The 28000-nt window shown below is 43.9% G+C and overlaps 1 protein-coding gene across 1 annotated transcript; it reads right to left on the bottom strand.

Moving 5' to 3' along the window:
- MED1 (mediator complex subunit 1) lies at positions 1-27978 on the bottom strand. The gene is made up of 17 exons (XM_066586945.1): positions 27861-27978; positions 22602-22701; positions 22419-22497; positions 22289-22343; positions 20408-20540; positions 18056-18084; positions 15273-15344; positions 15129-15191; positions 14946-15019; positions 14760-14849; positions 10850-10964; positions 9768-9892; positions 9181-9299; positions 8568-8769; positions 8048-8143; positions 6506-6611; positions 1-3545 (listed from the first exon to the last, which is right to left on the bottom strand). The coding sequence occupies exons 2-17, from the start codon at positions 22686-22688 to the stop codon at positions 296-298; spliced, it is 4695 nt and encodes a 1564-aa protein (XP_066443042.1). The 5' UTR covers positions 22689-22701; positions 27861-27978; the 3' UTR covers positions 1-295.
- Positions 27979-28000: the final 22 nt, after the last annotated feature.

The raw sequence follows: 28000 nt of genomic DNA, 5'->3' as shown, positions 1-28000 counted from the left end.
TGAGAAGCTCAAAACTGCATTTTAATTAAAAGAAGCTTACCCCCCTACAACAGTTGCCTCCACTGTGCATAGGTGAGAAGTCCACTAATATAAAAAGTGGTAAAACTTATTTATAAATGCCTTTTTTCCTCTTTATAACTTATATTTAAAATGGGACCGATACAAATAAAATAAAATAAAAGGATCCTATCTACTGCCAGATGAGTCTAGACATACTAGCAGCAACAGGACAAATCTAGAAACCGAAACATCACACATAGCCACCGCACTCGACCTAGGCGTTATGTTACAAAGTTCAGTTCCCTAGCAGAGCCACATCCATTAAATCATCCTCTTCACCGATTAGGTAACCCGGACTTGGACGGGCTGCTCTTTCTGATTGTAAAAGTGAGCCACCACCCATGGATAATGTAGGCTCAGAAGATATTGGTGACTTGGACCAACTTTCAGGCTTCATACTGTAGGATTTCTTCTTTTCTCTATCCCGATCCTTGTCTTTCAACCGTTTCTTTTCTTTTTTATGTTTTTTGTGCTTCTCTGCACTATACTCTGGCTGTGTTCGGCCACCTCCACCATCATCTGAGCTGGGACTATTCTGATAAGATTTCTCAGCAATTGAAGAAGAGCCTGACTCGCTTTCACTATCAAGGGTTTGAGGGGTATATGCTGGTGATTTATTGTGGCTTGGTGAGCAACGTTCATGCTTCGGGGTCGAACCGCTAATCAAGGGTGACCCATAGCTTTTCGGGATTTGTGTTCTCAAGCCGTCCCCGCTTCCTTCTCCAGGCTTCTGTAGGGTTACTTTTGCTTTAATGCTAGGTGACCCTCCATCGTGCTTGCTGATAATAATTTTGGCTACTCCAGTACTTCCAGAGGCCTTTGAGTCTCCTTTCTTGGATGACTCAGAGGATCCACCAGAGACTGAAACTTTTGATTTGTCTTTCTCACTCTTTTCACGCTTAACGGGAAATTCACCTCCCACAAGTCCATGTTTTGAGGACATTACGTGGCTAGGGGCTCCAGGGTTTCCTCCCCCTCCAGGTGCCTCCATAGGATCCTCTGAACCTGGACCTCCGGTACCGACACCATGTTTGAGTTTATCTATAACAGCAATTAGTGAAGGTTTTTTATTTCTGCTTGGGGACTTCCCTTTTGAGCTACCATGAAGGTTCTGAGACACAGCGGAGCCACCTGAAAAAGAGGATGACGACGATGACGAAGATGAGGACGACGATGAAGAGGATGAAGATGAGGAGGAGTTTGGCTTCTGCGAAAGAGATCCTGAAGAAACTAGACCAGATGAGGACTTCATAGTGGAGTTTGGACCTCCCCCTGACAAATGAGAGCTCCCTGAACCAATAGGTGACTTAGCTTTTGATGATGGAGGAGTCCCTGGCATTGGTTTCATTGGGGAAGATAATTTGTCAGAGCCACCAGATGGTCTGGAGTGTGAAGGAGAAATGTTTGGCTTGGAAAGCGAGGGGTTCATTAATACTGATGGCTTTCCTTGTGGCTTTGTCTTGCTACTACCAGAACTACTACTTCCACTTCCTAGCCCATGCTTAGTGATGGGAGAAGATCCTTGCTTGCCTATCGACTGAGAGCTACTTTTGGACTGGCTACTCCCAGATCCAGTTGGACCGGTATACATTCCACTCCCTCCGCTGCCCATCTTTATTCCAGATGACCCATCGGACTTGCTGTTCTTAATTTTTCCAGAGGCAGAAGAGGAGGATGATGAGGAGTGGCCATGATGGCTTTTGCTACTCGACGAGTTTCCTGAACCACTGCTTGAATACTGACTATGAGAAGTTGGCTTCCCAACGCTCATCGTACCTTTAGGAATTTGAATGGTGATCTTGGGTATTGGGGGAGTGGCCATGCCAGGAGGAGTCTGAGATCTTCCCGACGTTCCTGGAGACTTTGAACCACCAGTACTAGTAGGTGGGGTAAATGGACGATTGGCAATGTGTGAAGGCGATTTTCCTTCAGATTCTTTCTTGCGTTTGGGTGGCTTTTCTTTACTTTTACCATCACTGGAAGGTGTTCTGCTGCGCTTTCCAGATTTTGTGTCTAGGCCTGCACCCTGAATTCCACTCAACCCACCTCCACCCCCTCCCCCATTGCTTCCCTCTTTCATTCTCTGTTTTTGTGGCCTATCTTTTGTCAACTCTCCAAGTAACGGGCTCTGACTTCTACTATGCGATTCAAGAATGTCCACCCCACCAAGCCCCTTGCCACCTCCAATGATACTAAAATCTACTGTTTCAGTTGCTGGCCCTACCTTGTACTTGCCTTCACTCCCATCAACAGGAATTCCTGAAACTACACCCAGTGATAGCCCCTGCCCAGAAAAGTCCTGCCCAGAAAAATCATGATCGTCGCTCTGGCTGCTGTCGTCATTGAAGTCATCTGTAAAGCCGCTTTGGCTGTTCAATAGTTCTGGGTTAAAATCCACACTGTGGAAGAAATTATTAGAAGAGTCACTATTTGGGCTTCCGTTTGCTTCTGCAATGAGATCTGCGGCATCCGCATAAGGATTATCTCCACCACCTGCACTATCCACTGGAAAGACATCTGTATCAAAGAGGGTGCTCTGAGAGTGACCAGAGCTTGAGGAGTCTCTAACAGGAGTACCAAGATTGGGGCAATCGTCTCCAGCCCCTGGAAGCTTTGAAGCTTCCTCTGCTATGTCCGAGAGTATATCCGTAACATCTGGAATAATCGTGTCAGTGCTAGGCAGCCTCACAATTCTTGGCATACCAGACTGGGTATGAGACATCGGCTGCTGGTACACAGTAGGGGGTGTGCCACACTGGCTAGGTGCTGGTGTAATATGTGGTGTGTCTAGGGCATCACCTGCCATGCTCACATCGAATATTGGATTTTGTGAGTCCACATCCATGGAAAAGAGCTCCCTTTGAAAGTCATCTTCAGTTTGGTTTTTCATCTTTTCTGTCCTAGGTCTCTTCTTCTTGGGTTTTCCAGTTCCTGATGGGCCTAGATCTGTGCGAGGAGATCCAGAAGAGTTCTGTCTTTCCAGAGGACTACTGCCATACAACGATGAAAAGTCCTGTGCTGGGTTGTCCTTGAGTAAGTTCATTAGCATGGGATGATTTTTAGTATTGCTAGCTGGAGATGAAACAGGAGGTGGGGTATGATGGGGCGGTGTGGGACTTGAACCTATATTTCCACCCACATTTCCAGTGATCTGAAGAAGGCTTGTTAGTATAGGATTCTGAGTTACTTTGTTGTAGTCATCCCCATGCCCTGTGGAATCATGCCGCTCTTTTATACCCATGTGACCAATATTATTCATGTTGAAGAGAGCAGTTATGGATCCTGAGTTATAGGAGCTGGTTGGGGTGGTGATTAAGTTAGAAGAGCCGGTGGTCATTCCGTAGCCTGGACTACTGGCCGGAGGAAGGTTTTTCTTCACCATATCTTCCACAGTTTCTGCTATCAGTGACAGTGCAGGTGTATCAGCCTGGATGGTCTCAGCTTTCCTACGAATGGCTCGCATGGTCACGGGGATGGACATGCACCTATGTAACAAAAAGAAGAAAAATATAATGGTCTTCAAATTAAAAAAAACCAAAACAACATTATACACCATACTTAAGAGGATTTATTCCCTGGAGAAACAAGTCTCCAACGAACATATACTGAATGGCCACTTTATTAGGAGACACTTGCTCTTTCACGAATGGAGCTTTCCTGGATGCAAATTAGATCCATGACCCAAAGTGCCGCATTAAAATCAAGTGATAAGTTTTCCATGGACCAGTTTCAGGGTAAATTCAGATTATAATGCTCGATTTACGAATCTAAACAACTTCCAAAAAGCCCTGGTCATCAGTGCTAGTCTAGCCACGGCCACTTTCAAAAACTGTCAATCTTGTGGGGTTTCCCCATACATAAAGTATGTAGAGTACAGACAAAATGGTGTGATCGAAGAAAAGCATCCAGCAAAAGGGGACCATATGGATGTAACAACTCTCAATGAAAGGGGTTAGAGGAGGATGTCAAGAATTGTTCTGCTAAAAAGGTGGTGCACAGTCAAGCACGCTGCAGACGTATACAGCAAAGATGTTCCAACTAACGTCTCTAAAGCACAAACTCATCAAATCTTAGAACGGATGGACTATAACAGCAAACAAAGATTTCCAGCGCTATTGCGTTGTAAGAGAAACATAAAGATGAGAATCAAGTGGGCAATAGGGCGCAAAAACCAGTATCATGGAGCAGTGGAAAAATCATCGCCTGGTCAGATGAATCCAGATATCTGTTGCACCGTGCTGATAGGACGACAGAGTTTGGTACAAGCAGTATAAATTGATGACTGGCCTCTATATAATTAGCAGCAAATACAAGAAGCTTCCTGTCCGCATGGGCCAATCTAACTGTAGAACGATTTCCACGCATACCCTGTTTCCCTGAAAATAAGACATACCCTGAAAATAAGACATAGCATGATTTTCCAGAAGTTTTGAGGATGCAAAATGATTCTTCAGGCTTTTTGAGGACGCTTGAAATAGAAGCCCTACTCTAAACTTAAGCCCTGCTAACAGTTAATTAAAAAAGTCAATTTAAATAGTGTCCAGGCAGCTATATATGTAAAAAAGTTAAACCTTTTTGAACAAAAATTAATATAAGACACTGTCTTATTTTCGGGGAAACACGGTAGTAGAATCTATGCGACAATTAACTGCTGCATTCTGAAGTCTAAATGAGGTCCAAGCACCACTAGATGGGGGACTCCAATAAAGTAGCCACTCAGTGTACAATAGGATATACGATTGTACAATACAGTGAAACGCTATGCTGTCCGCTTTACCTTTGGAAAATAGCTAGTTTCGTTTTTCAGCCCATTACAAAGCCCCAATAAAATACAGCATAACATGTTATTACAGCAAGGAAGTCAGACTCTTTCCATCACTCAGGATAAACCTGTGCAACATCCTTTTTCGGCATCACTGACTGATGAACAGCAAGAAAGGAATGTCAATTAGTAATTAAATAAAACTAAAACATTCTGAAGGTCATAAATCCCAATCCTAAGAGAGACCGTAATTCATTGTACATCTGAGAATTTCCTGTGGTTAATTAAGGGATGTCAACGGATAAGAAGATTTATTACTAGAGCGATATCTAGTACATCATACAGAATATCTACCCAAGTACAATCACACACCTGAAGTGTAATGAAGGTGTACACACTAGACCTTACTTCTTGGGACTCATTAGAGGATGGGGGTTGCAATAAGGGTAAACAACCATTAAATAACAATTGCTAACCTGTTAAAAGGGAATCCGTCATCACTTTTGAGCACCATAAACTACATTATGGTCTCAAAGGTGAGGAAACAGGGAGTCCAGGGAGCAATTTCATACTCACCGGGCACCCAGTCCCAGCACTGTGTCCGGCGCTGCAGAGGTATTGTTCCAAGTTCCTATGAAGTCGGCACATGTGAACACAACGCGACTCTTTTCAGATAGCTCCATGCGATCGCTCTTCTACAAAGATGAACGTTAGAAAGTGTGCACAGTGCAGTCTGAAAAGTGCCAAGCTGTTTGCCCGCCAAGTTCTCAAGGACATAGAGCAGGGAACGAGCCACCCAGTGAGAGTGAAAACACTGTTCCCTGGACTCGCCATTTCCTCACCTTTTAGCCCAATAAGCAGAATGGAAAGAAAAAGTGACCCCAGCGCTTGGGTTGACCCAAAAGATCCGAGCTGCTCTCCACTTGAGGATTTGGAGGAAGAATTTCCCATATTTAAGGCTTTCTTGGACCAGGAGGTACTAGTGGGGTGCCCGTCATACATGGGGCCTCACTCAGTACCGGGTAAGTCCATTTGAGTATTCACTCATTTCACTATATGCCTGTAGGAGCGCTGGTCTGACCTTTGCATACCTTATTTTAGCCCAATAATGACGTTTATGGGGCTCAAAGATGATGACAGGTTCCCTGTAAGTTTGAAGGTGTTCTGTAAGGATCTTCAAATAATCTTGAAAGTCAGGAAACGTAACTCCTAGGCCCCATTACAAAATCTATAACTGGAGTCCCCACCTATCGTATGCCATTAATAATTCTGCCACCCCTCAATCCCTATAGTTATGCCCCTAGAGGGAACTAAAATTTACGACCCTTGCAATCTTGAATGAACACATTGTATCTGCCTCATGACATTGTAATGTAGGGTCACAGTTCAACCTTCTATATGATTTTGAGAGGAAATTCACAAATAGCATCACTCGCTACAGTCGCTGTTCAATAACGTCAGCCATAGTGACCCCAATAATAGCCCCAGCCACAGGACCCCCTGACAGCAAATAACAAAAAAAAGACACTAAACCATCACATACATCAAGAAGAGATCCATATTAGCTACTCATTATATGCAATAAATAGCTATGTATAGAATTCTCCGAGTAGTTATGCACATTACATTTAAAACTGCAGGTTCACTTTTAGGGACACCGGACACACATAACAAAACATTTACCTCTGAACCACTTTGGTGATGAAATCATCCGTACAGATGAGAGCATCAGAGAGACCTTTGTACAGCTTACAGGATACATGGGTGGAATCCTGAATGTCCATCACAACTGCATGAGAAACAAGGTCAATCAATAATGAAGCACAGAAACATTGACCTAAACAAGACCCGTCACGTCCTCTGACCACCGAGGCAGGCTGGATAGCTTTACAGCCAATTCCCCACTGAATTCAAACACCAATTTTTTTTTTCTTATCCGTGCTGGCTGCCATTACATACGGAACATGGCAGTAGTCTTCGGTCAGGTGGGCGGTTTCTACTGCTGATTGTCAATGAATGACCTTACGTTAGCTTGAGATTGAGCAACAAAGACCGCCTCACATGACAGAATAATAGTGCCGGGTTCCATATCCAATGGGGACTGGTGTGAGCGAACACGGTTTGTAGAACAAAAAGAAAGACTTGGCACTACTCTAAAACTTAAGTCTTAAACTATGCCCGCAATGGCTTCTGAGACCTATTGAGAGTATGGTCAAACATTAATAAGATACTTACCTAACCTAGGTAGAGGTACAGTGTATGAACACATTTCCATTTAAGCATAAGCCATGGCATTTCAGTGCTGTATAATGGAGTGTGCTTAAGGGGGTTCTGTCATTAAAAAAAAAAAATATATACTCACCTATTCTTCCCCATAAGTCTACTTACCTCATCTTCTCCCGTCTCCTGCAGTCCCCCCAGGTCACCTCACCTCCAGCTGGCTCATTCTTCTGATTCCTGTGACGAAGCATACATTCACAGACAGCCTTCCTTTAGCCCGGCAATGTACGTTGCATCACCATTTCACAGCCTAGGAAAGAGTGCCAAACTATCGCAGAGACTGTGCATGCGCGCTGCCACTGCAATAGATCAGCATTCCTTCCTAGGCAGTAAACGCTACGTCACAGGGACGTGACCTTCACTGACCTGTCAGAAGAAGAATGCAAGGAATGCAGGCTTCATAAAAAGAAAGAGAGGATCCGTCCGGCTTGCGGTGAGGTGACCTGGGGGACTGGAGAAGATCAGTGAGGAGAAGATGCAGTAAGACAGCTAGGTAAGAATAGGAAAGTATAGAATTTTTTTAATGACAAAACCCTTTTAAAGAAGGTTGTTTCATGTATCCAACCGCTCTATCTATGCAATATTAAGCCATGTGAAAGTCATAGAGAGTGTCCCCTATAGGAGATCTGGATGATTTGAGCCATTTATGTATTACAAGAAAGCTACTAGCCTGCTACCTCAGTACAATGTGTTTGTCAGCAATGTTGGGAGCCAGAGCCATATAAAAGGGGTTGTCTGTGGTCAAACAACCACTTTACGAAGTCTGGATTAATTCTGAAAACACCTGAAAATAATGGTCAGCGACAGCATTATTGAAATCTGAATTAGGAGGCATTACAACAGAAGACACAGCAAGATAGAGGTCACTCAGCAAAGCCAGACTTATAGTATGGGAGCTAGCCCTTTCATAACCTACTGCATAATTAAGTCACAGAAAGCACTTACCACAGACCAAAGAGTCGTTAACAGGATGTTGGAATGAGATACTGATGCAGGAATCCGAGAGGGGGGAAACCTCAAACTGCAAAAGGTTAGGGCAATCTATAGCAGAAAGCAAAAAGAAGCAAGGTTTATACAATATATTAGGGCTAATCCAAGATGATAATGTTTTCTATCTTCTACATCCAACCTGTAGGATTAATTGTGAAAACTTCCTAAGAGTATGGAAAATGGTACAAAAATTAACATATATTGGGAGGAGATGTAACGAGTGCAAGGAAAAAAAATAATTGCAGGAAATGCCCTTCGCAACCGCCAGGATGTAACTTGCATTTTCCAAAGAACCCGGATGGTCCTTCTCTTTTCTCCTGCACTAGTTTTGGTGGTATGGCAAGGTACCCATAATATGCTCATCTGAAACTGGCCTAAAACCAAACATTTGAAAATGCACTGAAATCCACTGGCTGCCAATAAGACTCTTCTGGGTGTGCATGTAAGCAGCCTAAACAGGATGGCAGTAGCATACCCTCTTTTACCACGGTGCGCTTCACACAGCTCCCAATCAGGGTATTACAAGCCATCTGATGTCGGATGAGGTTGAGGATGGTGGGGACACGTCCAGGGTGCTGAAATGGTATCTTACTCAGTAGGGTCCCCTGCAGACACCTCCCATCAGGGAGAGGGGCATCTTTATTCAGAAAATAGCAATGCTGCTGACCTGGCAGAGACTGGAGAAAATATCAAAACAGACAATTTAGCCTACATATTCACATATCGCTATGCTTTTCCCACTAGGGATACTTCTACACGGAACGATTGTTTGGCACTTAAGCCAAGATTATCACTCCACTGCACTCACACAGAAGCGATAATCCTTCAGTGAACAGAGGCAAAGGGCACTAGGGATCATTTTCGGCTGCCCGCCTCCGTTCATGGTAAACAGGCGGTCATTCATAAACGAACAGTAGCCTGTTTACATGGGCCGATCGCTACTTGATTTGTGTGCCTGCATAAACTGAACGACAAGCGAACGAATTCTATTTAGTTGTTGTCAGTGTTAAGCGATCCAGCGATAAACTGAACGATAACTGTTCCGTGTAAAAGAGCCCGAAAGACGTTACAATAAGATGTATACATACTGCATAGAATCGCATGTTGTGGTTCAAAGGCGAAGGCTCCTTATCTTTGGCCAGTTCAAACTGAGTGACCAATTCGTAGTGAGGAGAGAAGGTGGGCGGAGTTTCAAATAAAGGAATACCTATAGAAAATACAAGAAGATGTGATACTAACCAGATACATTTCAGTTAACAAAAAAGACTATAAAGAAATACTTTAAAGCAATGGCCCATTTACACGCAACGATTAACGATCAAAATTCGTTCAAACAAACTAATTTGAGCAATAACCATTCAATGTAAATGAGAAAAAAAGTCGATCATTATTACTTCACGGTTGTTTATCGCTGACTTTCAGTCAACGAAAAAACTAATCGCTGGCTTCTCGTTACGTGTAAATGATCCCCGCTCACAGCTTCATGTAGAAGGTGAAGCACTGAGCGAGAGGTCTTTCAGTCTAAATCCTCTGTACAGGCGCCGACGACCTTAACAGTGACGTCAGTGCTTGTGTTGTCATTTAACCGACTGTTGGCCCATGTAAAAGGGCTATAAACCCTCCGGTATTACATATGAGGAGGGATTAGAGCTGCCTGTAGGGGCGCAGTTCTCACCTGTGCAGTTCTGGATTTTCTGAATAAAAGCACTGGAGACAGGAATTGGTTGTGGAAACTTTAGGAAAAAGCAGGCAGGAAGGTCCACACTGTTGGTGTTGGTGACGGAGGAGAATGAAGGAGTTCTGCAATTGGAAGTCACTACTTGTTAATAAGAAGAGATGTTACTCTCATCAATTCTATTTATCAATTGCAGCTCACAGATATATGAAAGTGTAGGCCTTGTTTTATAGAGCTTATACAAGCATAGTGGAAAACTGCTTAAAAAGCACTTCCTTATAGGTCAATATCAAACAGATTCCATTTAGCAATGGGAGTGTTTCAATACTGCACATGCAAGACAACTAATATTACACTGAGGATAACCAGTGATGAAATCCAAAATTTACGGATCCGGATTTTGATGAGCAATTTCATAGCAGAACAGAGTTTCTCATTTGCGTGTATTGCAATGCAGTTTGTTATGTAAATCGTACTAAAAAAATATGGGATAAATCTGCGCTGTGTGAATATAACCTAAACAAAACCTCTAAGGCTGTATTACGCCTCATTGTCAAAGACTTTCCTCTTCAGCATCCACTCCAAGTTTTAGAATGAAATATTCAGGCTTCATAATCACCGTTACAGAGATGTGGTTAGTGCCTTAAAAGTGTTTTCCGGGACTCAATTATTGATGACCTACCTTAGCACAGGTTATTAATACCAGATTGGTAGGGATCAGATTACCGGCACTCCTGTTGATCAAATTTATGTCACAGGCACGGCTTAATAGGCAGAAATACATGACAATTTTTGTGGCCTTCAAAAGTCCTAGGCTACTGTGAGACCCAAATGGCACATCATGATCCCTCTTATCAGACCCTTTAAATGCCGCTGTGAAAACAGACAGCAGCATCGAAAATGGTTAGAGGCTGCAATCAGTTATTTCTGATCACAGCCTGGTGTCTGCTCCCTGCGCACATCCACTGTTCATGTGGCAGAAGTCACCCAGGTGTTAATCGTATGCATTTTTAATCTGACCTATCTTGGTTCTAATATACCTATGAATACTGCATGGTCTACAAATGGGAATGCCTTCTTACCCCTTATTGTCAATCGGATGTGAGCCCATGATGAGAGGAGCAATGGGTAGTTTGTACATTGCAGATGTGGCTTCAATAGTTACGGATACATTCAGACCAAGTGATCGAGGCAGTACTGAAAGAAAGAAAAAAATTATAATTATATTTTATATATATATATATATATATATATATATATATATATATATATATATATATATATATATATATATATATATATATATATATAAATAATGCTTTTTGACATAATTCATAATTAAGTTCAGTCGAGCAGATATTCGCTCGGCATGATTTGCACCATTTTCAGAAGGATACAATATACACAAACACCTCCTATATGGAGAATTCAGTCATCTACAGTTCTAGGGTGTCGATATCTGTACTTTTTGGGCTTTAATATGATATAGCCTTATTAAAAAACATGTGCATTTTATAATCCAAAGTCAGGGGAGCTAGGCTGCACCAGACCACCCTGATCATTTTATTATAAAGCATTAGTGCTATGTCCAAGTTATATTATAAAAATGTACAAAAGGCAGGAAAGGTTTAGATTTAACAAACTACAGCAAACTCACGGTTCAGTTCCAGTGCTGCTGCTTGCGTACTAATTATCGGCCTTTGTTAAATTGCTTGCGGCGGTGACATCTATATATATATATATATATATATATATATATATATATATATATATATATATATATATATATATATATATATATATATATATATATATATATATATATATATATATAAAGCTGAAAGCCCTGACTGACTGACTCGCCAAAAGTTCTCCAACTTCCCGATGTCGTAGAAACATGAAATTTGGCGCAAGCATAGATTATCTCCAAAATAGGAAAAGAAATTGGGTCCCAACTCAATTATTCAATTCTAGCGCAAAAGAATTGGCGTCGAAATTTAACGTACATAATCTCTCACTTCCCAATGTCATAGAAACGGGAAATTTGGCAGGAGCATTGATTATGTCATAAATAGGAAAAGTTAATGGGTCCCAACTCCATTATTCAATTCTATGCGCAAAAGAATTAGCGTCCAAATTTTACGTGCAGAATGTAATTTTCTCACTTTCCGGTGTCATAGAAACGGGAAATTTGGCACGAGCATTGGTTATGTCATAAATAGGAAAAGCTAATGGGTCCCAACTCGATTATTCAATTCTATGCGCAAAAGAATTAGCATCCAAATTTTACGTACGGAATCTAATTTTCTCACATTCCGGTGTCATAGAAACGGGAAAATTGGCACGAGCATTGATTATGTCATAAATAGGAAAAGTTAATGGGTCCCAACTCCATTATTCAATTCTATGCGCAAAAGAATTAGCGTCCAAATTTTACGTACGGAATCTAATTTTCTCACTTTCCGGTGTCATAGAAACGTGAAATTTGGCACGAGCATTGATTATGTCATAAATAGGAAAAGCTAATGGGTCCCAACTCGATTATTCAATTCTATGCGCAAAAGAATTAGCGTCCAAATTTTACGTGCGGAATGTAATTTTTTCACTTTCCGGTGTCATAGAAACAGGAAATTTGGCACGAGCATTGATTATGTTATAAATAGGGAAAGCTAATGGGTCCCAACTCCATTATTCAATTCTAGCGCAAAAGAATTAGCGTCCAAATTTTACATACATAATCCAAATCTCTCACTTCCCAATGTCATAGAAACATGAAATTTGGCACAAGCATTGATTGTGTCATAAATATGAAAAGTTAATAGGTCCCAACTCGATTATTCAATTCTAAGCGCAAAAGAATTAGTGTCCAAATTTTATGTATGTAATCTAATTCTCTCACTTCCTGATGTCATTTTATATGAAGGAAACGTCACATGGTTACCTCCACGTGGTGTTTCCTGGGTAACGCAGAGAACTATGCAAAATGGTGAACATATGTTTTTCCTCAGTATCTCTAAAGTAAGCACGACTTCATAAGATTTTCCGTGTGAACACCAGATAAACACCAGCACCAAATTAACTCGGGCGAAGCTGGGTATATCAGCTAGTTTTGTATAAACGTGGCTTCATTGATGTACAGCTTGAGACCACTGTGGCCAGTGATTGGCTGTAGCAGTCACATGAGTATATGAACACATCACCGCTGCAATCAATGTAAGCAAAAGGCTAATGGTGAGAACAGAAGCGGCGGTGCTGGACTAGGAGAATAAAGCAGCAAGTATGTCAGTTTATAGTTTTTAAAGGGGTTCTGACACGAATAATGTTTTTATGCTTTAGCAGCCATTGTTCCCTGGTCTGCCTAATGGACACAAGGAACCCATGATTTTTGGCTGCTAAAGCATAAAAACCTAATACTTACCTTTTCTTCTGTTGTTGTCCTCCGGAGGTCATCTCCCAGCAGGCTCTTCTTCTTCCTCCGACGAGCCGCGCCCCTCCGGGAATCCGTGCATGCGCAGAAGACAGGTGCCCTCTGACAGGAGTCAGGACGGGACGCCTCTCCACTGTGCACACGCAGAACAGGGAGTTCAGCCAGGACGGACGGGCCACCCACAGCAAGCACTGCTTGTGACGTGGGGCCCGTCCGGTGACCTGGGAAGTGGCTGACAGACGGAGCAGAACCGGAAGCAGTCATTTTGACCGCTCCAGCTCTGCTTCCAGAAGCTGTAAAGGAAGATGCAGAATGGAGGGGACATCACTGATGATCGGTCCTGGCCAGCAAGGTAAGTAAATTTATTTTTTTTTTCATGTCAGAACCCCTTTAAAGGGGTTGTCCCACGCCGAAACGGGTTTTTTTTTAATTCAATAGGCCCCCCGTTCGGCGCGAGACAAACCCAATGCATGTGTTAAAAAAAAAACCAACGTTTAGTACTTACCCGAATCCCCGCGCTGTGGCGACTTCTTCCTTACCTTACTAAGATGGCCGCTGGGATCTTCACCCACGATGCACCGCGGGTCTTCTCCCATGGTGCACCGTGGGCTCTGTGCGGTCCATTGCCGATTCCAGCCTCCTGATTGGCTGGAATCGGCACACGTGACGGGGCGGAGCTACGAGGACCAGCTCTCCGGCACGAGCGGCCCCATTCACCAGGGAGAAGACCGGACTGCGCAAGCGCGTCTAATCGGGCGATTAGACGCTGAAATTAGACGGCACCATGGAGATGAGGATGCTAGCAACGGAACAGGTAAGTGAATAACTTCTTATAACTTCTGTATGGCTCATAATTAATGCACAATGTACATTACAAAGTGCATTAATATGGCCATACAGAAGTGCTGAACCCCACTTGCTTTCTCGGGACAACCCCTTTAACATCTTTTAGCTGCCTATTTTTATGGAACTCGAAAACCTCCATTACACCTTTCTCTGCCCTAGACCATCAAAGAAGCAACCCCTCCACTACCCTAGAGCACCAAGGAAGCAGGCATTATGACATGGTGTATCTTCCATTCCATAGATGACTGCATTAAAAGGGGTCGTGCCATAGGATAGGGGATCGGACTCTTGGGAACCCCATCGATCTCAAGAAAGGACGTTCCCAAGGTTCCTGAGTGAACTGGGTGGAGATCGCACATGCGAGACGATGCTCCATTCATTTCAAAGGAAGTACTGCAAATTGCCAATTATGAACACTCAGCAATCTCCGGAGCTGTAATTAAAATGAACGGAACAAAAGCGCCCATGTAATTGCTGCTTCATTCATGTAGGGGCCTTCAGGACCACTATTCTTCATATTGTTGGGGAGTCCCAGCGGTTGAACCCTACGATCATAAAGTTATGCCCTGTCCTGTGGATAGAAGAGAACTTTATAACTTGGCGCAACCTCTTTTAACCTGTAAACTACCAAAGACCACCAAAAAAGCTAGTACTAAACTTCCCAGTGACAAACCACTAAGGACGATTGCATTAACCCTAGGATACGTTTTATAACTCACCATGTCCTTCATTGAGTGTTATTGTAGCACCTGTGGCATCGTCAAAAAGGTCATATGGAGTGACGTAATACTTTAAATTCATAACATGACCTAAAATGACAGATATGTAATGGGTATCTCATTAGAATCTTGGACCTTCTGTGCTTCAGGTTTCAAGAACAGTTCTCTTGCGCTTGTAGAGATTACCTCCACTTCTTGGCGTCAGATGCCCAACAGTTCCCTGTAATATCTTGTCCAACACGCTGGCATTGGTTACCTGCCTGTAAGACATACACATTGCAATAATCCGTTACTAAATGTGTTTCTCGAAAAGTATCTATTTTGGATTGTCATTTAATTGCGAGAGGTCACGTGTACCGTTGTACTCACCAGTACATTGCTGCCATTTTTGTGAGGTCCATTTCCAGAGACTGAAGCGCTGCAAACAATTTTCTACGAAGAAAACAACAACCTGTCAGACAGATTCATTCACCATGCATTCCGTGTATGACCCACCAGGTAGTGTTCACTTACTTATCTCCTGGCATCTTGTACAGGTTCACCAGGCTCTTCAAATACTGAGAAAAATCCTCAAAATTCTTATCCCTGATGAAAAAACAAGTATATTAGCAAATATGTATTACAATTTGGATTCATATTATGTCTTATGGTACTTTTACATGGGATGACTCGCTCCTATTCTTTTACACAGGAGAGGTAAGTCGCTTAACAAATGGAGGCAGGGTGCGACAGAGATCTTTCGGCCGCCCGCCCGCCGTTTATAGAGGAATGACTGCCTGTTTACATGGGCCAATAGTCGCTTGGTTTTTAGGTGCGTACTCCATTCAACCAATGACCTAAAACGGAGGATGCTTTTACATGGGACGATCTGTCAGGCAGCAGATACCCAACAGATCATCCCAGTGATAATCGTTGCTGTGCTTTTACACAGGAAGGATCATCGCTGACTGAACCCAGGCAGAGCGGGCCAGGGATCTTCCAGCCCGCCCACCTCAATTCACAGTAAACAGACAGTTGTTCATAAGTGAATGACTGCCTGTTTACACAAAATAATACATCAGTTCCTGCATGCAGAAAAAAGTGAACGGAAGACGAAAGACAAGTGAATGACCTCTAATTTGTTGCTCAATACGTGCATGCATTTACACTAAACGAATTGTTCAGCTTCTCACTGGATCGCGAGAATCTGAACTATAATCGTCATGTATAAAACCATCTTAAGATGCACTGTGGTCTGAACCTCACACTTCTGCCTCCAAAAACTTTTCCCAAGCTTCACCAGTTCTCTGGAATGCGCTATCCCAGAAAATCAGGCTAAAAACAGTTGTCCCACTACTAGCTATAGATGACTTCTACTCAGGCGGGATGATCTATAGCAGATTGGTAGGGGTCTGCCATGTGGGACTCTCTGGTGATCAACTGTTCCCTCAAGATGTACTCTTTGTGTACAAAGCTGTTTTGTTGCAGGAAGCAGACAGCTCTGTACATTGTGAAATGGCCTGGGTTGGTATTGCAGGCTGAGTCGCATTCAGGTCAAATAAGAAAAGACAACAAGAGTCCATAAGGATCAAAATCTGGCCAAGTTCCCCAGGAACTAGCCTTGCCTAGATAAAGCTGCCCATCCAGGGGAGGAGATCCACCTGAATAGGCAGAAGCACGCATACTGGGTAGCTTAGCAGACAATGAGAGGGCTGGTCGGCCCGTGGGGAAGCTGACGGTAAGATGAGGTATGGGCGAGGGAGGGAGTCTATAAGAAGAAGTTGCAGATGAGACATACTTACCTTCCCTGAAAAGGAAAAGCCACCTGCATAGAGGTCCAGCCTGATCCCTCATCATTTCTCACACCTCCCTTTGGTGGGGGAGCCGAGGGAAAGAGAGTGAGAAGATCTTTCTCTGTCGGGTCACAGAAAAGTTAGGGCTGTGTCTTTGAGAGGCAGGGAATCATCAGGGAACTTAGAGCAACCCTGATGTCCCTCGTCAGTAAGGTAGTAGGGGAATTCTGTCACCCTGTGAACCCCAAAAGGTCCAGGAAATTGCAGAATATGGGAGAGCTGCAGCAGGAGGTCTGCCTCCTATGGACACTAAGCTAAAACTGATTCAGCTTAGTGGCTGTAGGGAGAGGTAGGAGTTAACCCTTTCTTTGCTTAGCATCTGCTTCCTAGTGGCAGGAGCTATACCGGGGTAAAGATTATGATTAGAGATGAGCGAACGTACTTGGTAAGGCCGATTTCGCAATCGAGCACTGCGATTTTCGAGTACTTCACTACTCGGGTGAAAAGTACTCGGGGGCGCTGTGGGTGAGCGGGGGGTTGCAGAGGGGAGTGGGGGGGGGAGGGAGAGAGAGAGCTCCCACCTGTTCCGCGCTGCTACCCCCCGCTCCACCACGCCACGCCCCGCCCCACAGCGCCCCCGAGTACTTTTCACCCGAGTAGTGAAGTACTCGAAAATCGCGGTGCTCGATTGCGAAATCGACCTTACCGAGTATGTTCGCTCATCTCTAATTATGATGTAACCGTTAAAAGTATACCATTACTAAACATCTGTTACATCTTCTGTTTAATGTATACATTGTTAGCTTTTCCATAGGCAAAAAAAGTGATGTGAACAGGTCTTAATGAGGGGCAACACCCTGGAAAAACACTCCAACGACAAGCTTTTCTTTCTAACTTTTAAAAATGACCAATGAGAAGAATCCTCAAAGTGTGATGGTCCAAAATCTGGGAGCCCACCAATTATCAGAAATGAACCCAACTTTTTCTTTCTTGCCCAAGAGTTGGTTACAAATGTCAGGTTTTGGGAGGTCCACATTAACAGATACAAACTTACAGGCCATTTACACGGATCGATTATTGCTCAAAATTTGCTTATTTGAGGGATAATCGTTCAGTGCAAATGCAAAAATCACTCACTATTCGTTTGCAAGTTGTTATCGCAGACTTTCAATCAGCATAAAAACTAATCACTGGGTCGCTGGCTTCTTGTTCCATGTAAATTCTCCCCGATTCACATAGAAGAACCCAGTGATCCAGCGGCGAAGTCTGTCTAAACGCTCTGCGCGAGTACCAATGACCTTAGCGGTGGAGTCAGCGCTTGTGCAGTCATTTAGCAGACTGCCGTCCCATGTAAAAGGGCTGACTTCCCCAATATTACCATTATATGTAACAGTGGGGTACTTTATTCATAAGTGGACTACAGTACCCAATACTCTACTGGGTGAGCATTTGTGGCACCCATAGAGTGGACGGGAACTACCGTAGATTATTTCAGAGATCCTTAATTAATGAAAGGTAACCAACCTTAATTGCTGAACCAGTTCCGGACTGCTCTGAAAATGTAAAAACAAATAAATTTTACTACACCTACAATTCACTGGTTATGTCGAAAGCAGAGATAGCAGGACTCACTAACAAACACCTAAAAGTCTGTCGCAGTGCAAATATAAAGCAATTCTACTGCAGATAGACACCTAGCTATCATTGCATAAGCTATGGTAGACAGGTCACAGTGTGATATAGAGATATTGATAAAGCGTCCCCCAACTATCTGTAACCATGTGTCGCTCAGGACCTTGGAAAAGCTGAATGAATTAAATTTTCTAATCACTGGAGACCACCACTGGAGATCAGTGGTGGTCTGAGATGGCACACATCAACAGTCTGATCTGTTCATGTCTGTTCATGTCTCTATGCTATGTTAGAAGGCGGGTCATTCCATGCCAAGTGGACCAGTGGTCCCCACTCGGCCATCTCCGATTTTGCTGAAAATTTATAAGGATGTACATGTATGTTTGAAACGAGGTTCTGTAAAGTTCTAGGGCCAGATATCAAATACCTGGGACACTGTTGCCCTTTCACTGGAGGTCCCAATGAGCGCGCGGCTTCAGCTACGAGGATTTTGCAAACTTAAGCCATACTTTGGTTAAATATATCTCAAAACCAAAAACCATTGGTAATTTGTGCTTTGACCAGTACACCAAACAGCTATATGGCTTTGCACTGCTGCAATATCACGGTCAAAGCATATGTATTTGTGAAGATATTCACACCCACATATGATGAAAAATGTTAAATGATCAAATCTGACCTATTTTTAAGGTCAAATATCTAAAAAAGGGTACCCCTCAAATCTATTTATTTTGATATCAGTCGAAAGAGCAAATTTTTCTCTACAAGGATCATCATGTTATTTTTTGGAGTCTTTCAGTTTAAGAAAAGAAAAATGCCACTGAACATGGCGTTTTTAAACATACGCAATGAATGATAAATGCACTATTCAAACCCTTGCGTTGGTCCATGGTGGTTATACCACTACCAATTCCCTAAGAATTGGTATTATAATCCTATTAAGAATTGTAATAATGCCAAATCTTTTGAGAATTGGCAGCCCCATCGCCTAGGGGCCACGCCCGATAGCCGTGCAAGGCCAGCCACGGGCGGTCTCTTTATCACAGGTTCCGAAGCCTGAGGGTGGGTGTCTTAGCCTAGGATCCCAAGCCTAATATTGGGTCTCTTTTGTTGGTTCCCAAGCCATAATGTTCAGTCTAAGTGGTCTGGAACTGTTGCTGAATTTGCAACATAATTGGCTCCAAGAAGCTGTATTGTCGTCCCATTGCTGTTGCAGCTGGTGCTGGCAGTATTGCAATGATTGACTGCTCAGGAATCCAGCAGGTATCATTTCTCACAGGCCAGTGAAAGAAGCTAGCTGGTCCATGAGGATGCATGAAATTTATTAATGCATCATGGTCGTCGACTGAAATTTCAGATTTGGCATTATTACAATTCTTAATAGGATTATAATACCAATTCTTAGGGAATTGGTAGTGGTATAACCACCATGGACCAACGCAAGGGTTTGAATAGTGCATTTATCATTCATTGCGTATGTTTAAAAACGCCATGTTCAGTGGCATTTTTCTTTTCTTAAACTGAAAGACTCCAAAAAATAAAATGATGATCCTTGTAGAGAAAAATTTGCTCTTTCGACTGATATCAAAATAAATAGATTTGAGGGGTACCCTTTTTTAGATATTTGACCTTAAAAATAGGTCAGATTTGATCATTTAACATTTTTCATCATATGTGGGTGTGAATATCTTCACAAATACATATGCTTTGACCGTGATATTGCAGCAGTGCAAAGCCATGTAGCTGTTTGGTGTACAGAGCAAAGCACCGGTTACAAGTCGTTTTTGGTCTTGAGCTATACTTGGCCAAAGTTTGGTGTAAATGTCATGCGGCGTGATTTTCAAGCTACTTTGACACAAAATTGTGGCCGATATATTCTTTTGTGATAGCCGGTACTAATTTTTTTGTGTTCACCAGCAAAAGTTGAGCTAGTATGTCCAATTTCAGCATCATAGCCAGTATATTTCTATAATGCCTATGTGCCAAAGTTTGCAAAATCCTTGTAGCTGAAGCCGCGAGCTCAGTGGGACCTCCAGTGTAAAGGCGACAGTGCCACAGGTATTTAAGATCTGGAGCTAAAACTTCACAGAACCTCGTTTCAAACATATACATATATCTGAGTAAATTTTCAGCAAAATCGGAGACGGTCGAGTGGGGACGATTTTGAAAATTGGTCCAATTGATGTGGAATGACCCAGGCCGCAAATGCTATACTACTACTTTTACATTAGCACTTAGACTCACCATTGGACTTTCTCCCTGATGAGCAACTTTGACATCAGACAGCTGCCCCTCTGGATCTAGATGTACCTCTAGGTAGAAGAGGTCGGAGCTGATATAACACTCCGTGCCATTAGGACTTAAATGTGATGTAAGACTAGAGTCAAGAGAAAAAAAAATACACATCAGAACAGCGATCATCTGTCAAAGAGGCTGCAATGAACAATTATTAAACATAGGCTACACCATTTTTTGATTAATAACTGGGAGGTACAGTTTCTCCTTGTGGAGCAAGGCAAATTGGCAGAGAATCTTATAGGCTAGGACCGAAGGCTGTTCACCACAATAGTGAATACCAGCCAGGGTGCTGCAGCTCTCCGGCCAGTAATCACCCAGCAGCGCTGATCCCGGGTGCACACACTGACGGCAGTGTGTGCACCCTGGATCATTCTTCCCTGACCTCTCCTCCTTGATTCCACAGGGGGCAGACACTGCAGTCCGCAGCAGCGCCAAGAAAAGAGGGAGCGGTGCTTGGACGACAAGGAGGAGGTATGTACATGGGTCTCTGGGGAGCGCTATTACTAATGGGTCTAATATAGGGGACACTATTAGTAATAGTGTCCCCTGAATCAGCCCCAGTAGTAATATTATTACTACTGGGGCCAATATTACTACTGGGGCCAGTATAGGGGCCACCGTTACTACTGGGGTTTACAGTGAGTGTCCATATTTTTACTGTGGCCACTGTGGGGGTCACTATTACTACTGGGGCCGATATAGGGGACACTACCAGTATTACTACTGAGGCCACTGTGGGGGGGGGGGGGGTCACTTTTACTACTGGGACAAATATAGGGGACACTATTACTACTGAGGCCACTCTGCACGTGGCAGCATACCTCAAGCTGACTTAGGGTATGTTTACATGTGGTGGAAATGCTGCAGAACGTCCGCAGCGGAAATTTCCGTGGCAAATTACGTAGTATTACCGCATCAAAGAAACAATTGAAATCTGCGGCGCTCCCCCTCACCTCCTCTGTAGGCTGCTGTCAGCCTCCCAGGCTTCTGGTTTCCCAGCGGTCTGGTCAGGTGGGGCCCACTACAAGCCGTTGGGAACCAGAAGCCAGAGAACGCTGACAGCAGGAAGCCTTTGGAGGAGCATCACATTGTATGAAATCAGCTGCGAATACACGGCTGATTTCCAGTCAAAATCCGCAACAATGAAACTCCAGTGCTCCGGCTAGGAAAAGAAAAAAAATACATGGCGTTCCTCCCTGTCTATTTTGAATGGCTCCATGCATTTTATAACGACGAAGGTAAAAATCATACGTTGTGGTAAGCCCCGACCCCTGATATGTTGGCACTTTGCAATAAATAAGTCGCTTTTGGGTTGCAGTTTGGGCACTTGGTCTCTAAAAGGTTCGCCATCACTGGGGTAGGGCAATGCTCTTTGAGAAAAAAGGTATGCAAATTAGCTCGCATTCAAGAGTAAGAAAGCTGTGTCTCAAGGGACACAAAGGGTTGGACAGTGACTTAGAGTTGTTATCTAATACTTGGTACTAGAGAACCGGCTTTCTTTCTCCTGGATAAGAGCCAATTTGCATAGTTGAATAATGGGACATATACCAAATGGCCAAAAGTATGGAAACACCCTAAAAAATTAAGTGATTGGCCATTTCAACCACATCAACTGGTGCACAGGACAAAGAATCAAGTATACCATTTCAGCAGATTGGATGGGTCATTCTCGAGACTCCTAAAATGCTAAAATTTCTGTCCTGCTAGAGCGGAGCCCAAACAGAAATACAAAACGGTGGATCTGACAACTCCATATGACCATCAATGTTCAAAAGTACATATGGATTAGATGTACATATAGAATCCTACACCCCACAACCACCTTACCCATTTTGTCTTGCGATAGACTCCAGGCGGTCCGTCATGGCAGACAAGGAAGACACTGCAAACAGAAACGTCTTATTACTGCCCTATAAAACACTATCTTCCTTCCAGGGTATAAAAGACGCTCGCTCACCTTTTAAAGCTTTCTGTAGAGTTTCCAAGCAACTCACTAAGTGTTGGTGACCTCCAGGCATCATTCCTGTCCGCTTCTCCTGCAAAAAGAAGTACATTAGTACAAGAGTCCTACACACACAACAGCTAGAATAGGGTAAGATAACTCTAGCAGACGGAAAGCATAAACTAAAGGTTATCGTACCATAATCTGCCGAACCAGCTTAATTGTTTCAGGCCATGGTCGATTCTGGCTGTACTTGGCATGAAGGCGTTCCAGGAGGGAACTCATTTTGGCTGGGACCCTGCAGGAGAATAAGAAATATTCTGAGGATTAAGATAAAGACTGTGCAGGTTTAGACATAGGAGACACAAGCTGACCTGCTCTTGAGCACCGCAGCTCAGCCAATCAGAGCCAGTGCTCGATGAACCAATCACAGCCATACAATGAATTGAATGTCTGTGATTGGTTCTCGAGCTCCGCAATCAGCCAATCACAGACATTCAATTCATTGTATGGCTGTGATTGGTTCATCAAGCACTGGCTCTGATTGGCTCTCGAGCGCCGCGTCTCAGCCAATCAGAGCAATCTCGTGCTGGAGGCAGGATTTTCAAACCCCGTTCCCAGCAAGAGATGTTCTGTCAGAGCTGACAACTGCACGTAAGCCTGAGAGCAGCGGCCGGGACCCGGACGGTGTCTGCTAGGTGAGTACTGCTTTTTTTCCCCCCACGTAGTGTAGCTCGGCCTTATTTTCGGGGTAAGTCTTACACAGCAATTGCTTGGTTTTTAGGCAAGCTAAAATCCAGGAGACTCCGGCAGATGTGCGATTTAATCGCTAACTGCCTTATCGGTGGCCGCATGTACACAAGACGGCTATTATCCGAATTCGCAGTTTCAAGCGATTATTCAGGCAAGTAAATGTACCTTAAGACACAATTATAAGCAAACAATCTAAAGCCCGCTCACACAGCCCGATACTCGTACATGAACATTTCTCCGGATGTTTGCCCGCTCAATATTCGAGCCATGTGAAAGGGCCAACAGTGAGCCAACGGAAGAGCAAATGCTTGTGGGTCAGCCGACTCGTCATTTTCAACTAGCATAAAAACGCTCATCTAATGGCTGTACATCCATTAGTGTGAAAAGGGAGACGTAGAGTGGGCTTATGGGAAAGAATGATCGTATGCCCAGTGCAGAGAAAAAAAGTAAATGAACCCGTGATTTTAATCACCTGTAGATTGAGGGAGTAGAAATCACATCCATCAAATGTTTCCCGTTGCTGCAGAAAAAGGTTTGCACAAAATTGAGGAGGAATTTTAGACCATTCCTCCATGCAACTGTGTTTCAGTTCATCAATATTTCTGGGATGCCTTGTGTGCACAACCTTTTTCAGGTCAAGGTTAAAGGAGTTGCCCCACGAAATAAAGTTTTTTCCCATCCACAGGATGGGAGATAACTATTTGATCAGTGGGGTCAGACTGTTGGACCTTCATCAATTACTAAAACAAGGTCCCTGAAGGTCCCCAAATAAAGGAAGTAGCAGTTACGCCAGCGCACCGCGGCTCCATATACTTCAATGGGGCTGCCAGAGAAACCTGAGCGCTTGTACTCCGCTATCTCCAGCAGTTCCGTTGACAACAAGAGCGGTGAAGAGCGTGGGTGGCCACGGCTCCATTTATTCAGGGACTTTTGGGATCTTTGTGATCAGCTTTTTTCGATGACACAATAGTGTTACTGTCTGCGCTCTTGTGTCCTCCCAAAATGGCAGAAAGAAACGGAAACTAGGTCAAGTTGAGCACAAAGTTTGCACCTTTGGGTTGCAATGGCTCCGTTGTGGTCTCCGTCTGAACATCATCTTCAAGTGCTCAAACAGAAGCCCACGAAGAAACAGACGACCGTGATAACATCAAAAAACTCCGCATGTCACTTTGTCGCGGTTTTCACGCTCCGCAGTGCGTAGGGGGAAATCCGATGGAAAGTCTGCTGAAAAAACATTGTAGAATCCACATAACACGCAGATTCTGCAGAGGATTTGTGCAAAATCCGCAGAGCAAAATGTTTCTGTTTGGATATACCCTAAAAGCGTACGCACACCACAGAAGTAATGCGAGTCCACGCCAGGCTGTACGGCGCCGACTTCAAACTCAGGTGCAGGGAAAAACAAGCGTGATGTCACTTCTTGATGAGGACTCCATATAAATGCCCTTTTACACGGATGACTCATTCAGTTTATTGCGGGATCGTACGAAACCGGATGACCGCTCCGTGTAAACAGCGCCAATGACTGAATCACGTACAATAATTTGTTTATCGACAAGGTTTTGCCCACTGGGAAAAAAGCTGAATTTCTGCATAGATGGGCGGACCTACACCTGCGCAGCCGCGGCGGAAATCCACAGCTCAGCTACAGACTGTCTGCCACAGTTTTAAAGGTAGAATCCTGGTATAGTCAAAGCATTAGAAGTCCAGGTGCTCCGCCTCCTGAAGGCCTCTTCCCGAGCGCCCCTCCGCCAGAAGTCCCGATGCCGTCACTCCTCCGTAAGAATGCCTCTCACAGAACCCCATCACCTGTAGGCCTCCCCCCGGCCGCCTAAAGGCCTCTTCCCAGGTGCTCCTCCCCCAGAAGTCCCAGCCCTGGCACTCCTCCATAGGAATGCCTCTCACAAAACCCTGTTGCCGGTAGGACTATTCCCCGGGACGACCTCTTCCCCCTGGCACCCCTCCTCCCGGCCGCCCTCCTCCCCGGGCCCCCCTCCGCCCCCTGTAGGCCTCTTCCCCGGGCCCCCCTCCGCCCCCTGTAGGTCTCTTCCCCGGGCCCCCCTCCGCCCCCTGTAGGCCTCTTCCCTGGGCCCCCCTCCGCCCCCTGTAGGCCTCTTCCCTGGGCCCCCCTCCGCCCCCTGTAGGCCTCTTCCCCGGACCCCCCTCCGCCCCGGTTTCATCACCACAGGAGAGGGTTCTTTACTGTAAGAGCAGGGTCATTCCGTGTCAGTTCAACCAACGCTCCCGGTCGACCATCTCAGATTTCAATGAAACTTTGCACAAAGATAGACCCTGACCCTAAACTAAGATAGCCAGAATATTAGGCTTCAAAGTGCTTTGGTTCACGAGCTACAGGTCTTAATCTAGGGGGTTGTCATGTGATTACAGCGCGCAACCTGAAAAAAGTGGCGATTTCAATCCATTGCCAAGCCAGTTCCAATGACTCTAGAGCAATGAAACTTCACACACTAGGAGAACTTTTGGTGCTGAATCCAGCTAAGCTACTCAGACTGCCACTCTTATCATCATTCTGCCACCATTGCATGTCAAAGTAGCTGAAAAATTCTATTGCGCAAAATAAAACTCCTATTTTAAGCAGTAATAACTCATAATCAATGCAATCCAACTCAGCTCTGAATTTATCAATGTGTACTCCATAGAAATGGTTCTCATTATTCCCATTATGGACCCAAAAGGATGCATAGCTCTTAAGATACAAGGAGTCAAAAATGGCAAAAAACACTTTTTGGCTAATTTTTCCCTTTTTCAAAGGCGAAAATCGGAATGTACTCCATTTTTATTTTTTTTCATTTTTGTTCTATTTGAAAGAGAATTTTTTGCTCTACAAGATTCGATGTTTTTCATTTTGTTCCCAGACCTTCTAGATGGGAAAATATCAATGCCTGTGAAGGTCCTATGCACTCGCGGAGGTCAAATAATAAAATAAGTGTAAGTTTTGCATGGATGTATAATTAGTTTAGAAATCATGAGAAGGTAAATTATTATTGGAATGAGACAACTTTTTGTGCTCAAGAAACTTATGTGATCAAAAATTGCATGGCGAGTTCAGAACTAGTTATTTATTACACAAATGCTAGCCTTAGATAATCTTAGTATCCAATATGGATAGAGTGCTAAATAAGCCTAGTGATCACTGTAATATACCACAATCATTATGCAACACTCAATGATATTCTGACCATCTTAGGCCAAAGCTTGGGGCTCACCTGAACTCGCCATGCAATTTTTGATCACATAAGTTTCTTGAGCACAAAAAGTTGTCTCATTCCAAAAATAATTTACCTTCTCATGATTTCTAAACTAATTATACATCCATGCAAAACTTACACTTATTTTATTATTTGACCTCCGAGTGCATAGGACCTTCACAGGCATTGATATTTTCCCATCTAGAAGGTCTGGGAACAAAATGAAAAACATCGAATCTTGTAGAGCAAAATATTCTCTTCCAAATAGAACAAAAATGAAAAAAAGAAAAAATGGAGTACATTCCGATTTTCGCCTTTGAAAAAGGGAAAAATTAGCCAAAAAGTGTTTTTGACTCATTGTATCTTAAGAGCTATGCATCCTTTTGGGTCCATAATGGGAATAATGAGAAACATTTCTATGGAGTACACATTGATAAATTCAGAGCTGAGTTGGATTGCATTGATTATGAGTTATTACTGCTTAAAATACGAGTTTTATTTTGCGCGATAGAATTTTTCAGCTACTTTGACATGCAATGGTGGCAGAATGATGATAAGAGTGGCAGTCTGAGGAGCTTAGCTGGATTCAGCACCAAAAGTTCTCCTAGTGTGTGAAGTTTCATTGCTCTAGAGTCATTGGAACTGGCTTGGCAATGGATTGAAATCGCCCCTTTTTTCAGGTTGCGCGCTGTAATCACATGACAACCCCCTAGATTAAGACCTGTAGCTCGTGAACCAAAGCACTTTGAAGCCTAATATTCTGGTTATCTTAGTTTAGGGTCAGGGTCTATCTTTGTGCAAAGTTTCATTGAAATCTGAGATGGTCGACCGGGAGCCTTGGTTGAACTGACACGGAATGACCCAGCAGTTAGACTGTGGAACTCTCTGCCTGAGGATGTGGTGATGGCAAAATCCATGGAGGAGTTTAAGAGGAGACTAGATGCCTTTCTAGAACGGAAGGATATAAACATTAGGTGACCAGCAGGGTTGTTGATCCGGGTCTTACAGGCAGGTAGGAACTATCAGAGGTTGATCCAGGGGTTATTCTGACTGCCATTAGGGAGTCGGGAAGGAATTTTTTCACCCAAAGTGGGCTAATTGGCTTCTGCCTCATTGGGGTTTTATTGCCTTCCTCTGGATCAACAAGGGGGGGGGGGGGGCAGGCTGAGCTGGATGAACATGGCCTCCCTTCAGCCTAACATGCTAGGTTACTATGCAGATATGAAGCGGCCGCACACCATCCATAACGTCACATGACCCCAACAGCGGCGATGAATGCAGAAAGGGTTAATGTCCCTGCAGCCATCCCCAGCCTCCACCCCATCTCCAGGCACCGGGCGCCGTCAGCGCTGCCCTCCTCTCCGCCCGTCTCCATTATAAGGACTTCTATCTCCCGTAATGCAGTCCAGATATTTGGATTTAATGAGGGGAAAAAACAAACAAAATTCATGCCTGCTCCTAGCCCCGCCCATATTAGGGCGCCCTCACCACTCACCCTGTGCCGTGTTACCACGGGTGTTTCTTCGACACGGGCGGCTGCGGCCTCCTGCCCGATCCCAGCACCCGGAACCTCCGCCGCAGCCCCAGCGCCGATTTTTCCATCAATCTCGCGAGACTTCCACGAGATTACCGTCG

This window comes from Eleutherodactylus coqui, chromosome 13 (genome assembly GCF_035609145.1).
Source record: "Eleutherodactylus coqui strain aEleCoq1 chromosome 13, aEleCoq1.hap1, whole genome shotgun sequence".
NCBI lineage: Eukaryota > Metazoa > Chordata > Amphibia > Anura > Eleutherodactylidae > Eleutherodactylus > Eleutherodactylus coqui.
This window is presented reverse-complemented; position numbering and strand designations above follow the sequence as displayed.

What these genes read in the sequence shown, in the direction of transcription:
- MED1 (XM_066586945.1), bottom strand. Translation starts at nt 22,688, where the DNA reads ATGAGTTCCCTCCTGGAACGCCTTCATGCCAAGTACAGCCAGAATCGA. An exon ending in GAACTGGTTCAGCAATTAAG is followed by an intron (nt 15,345 to 18,055) that starts GTTGGTTACCTT and finishes TTTTTTCATCAG; the next exon opens with GGATAAGAATTTTGAGGATT. An exon ending in CATCCGATTGACAATAAGGG is followed by an intron (nt 9,893 to 10,849) that starts GTAAGAAGGCAT and finishes TTCCAATTGCAG; the next exon opens with AACTCCTTCATTCTCCTCCG.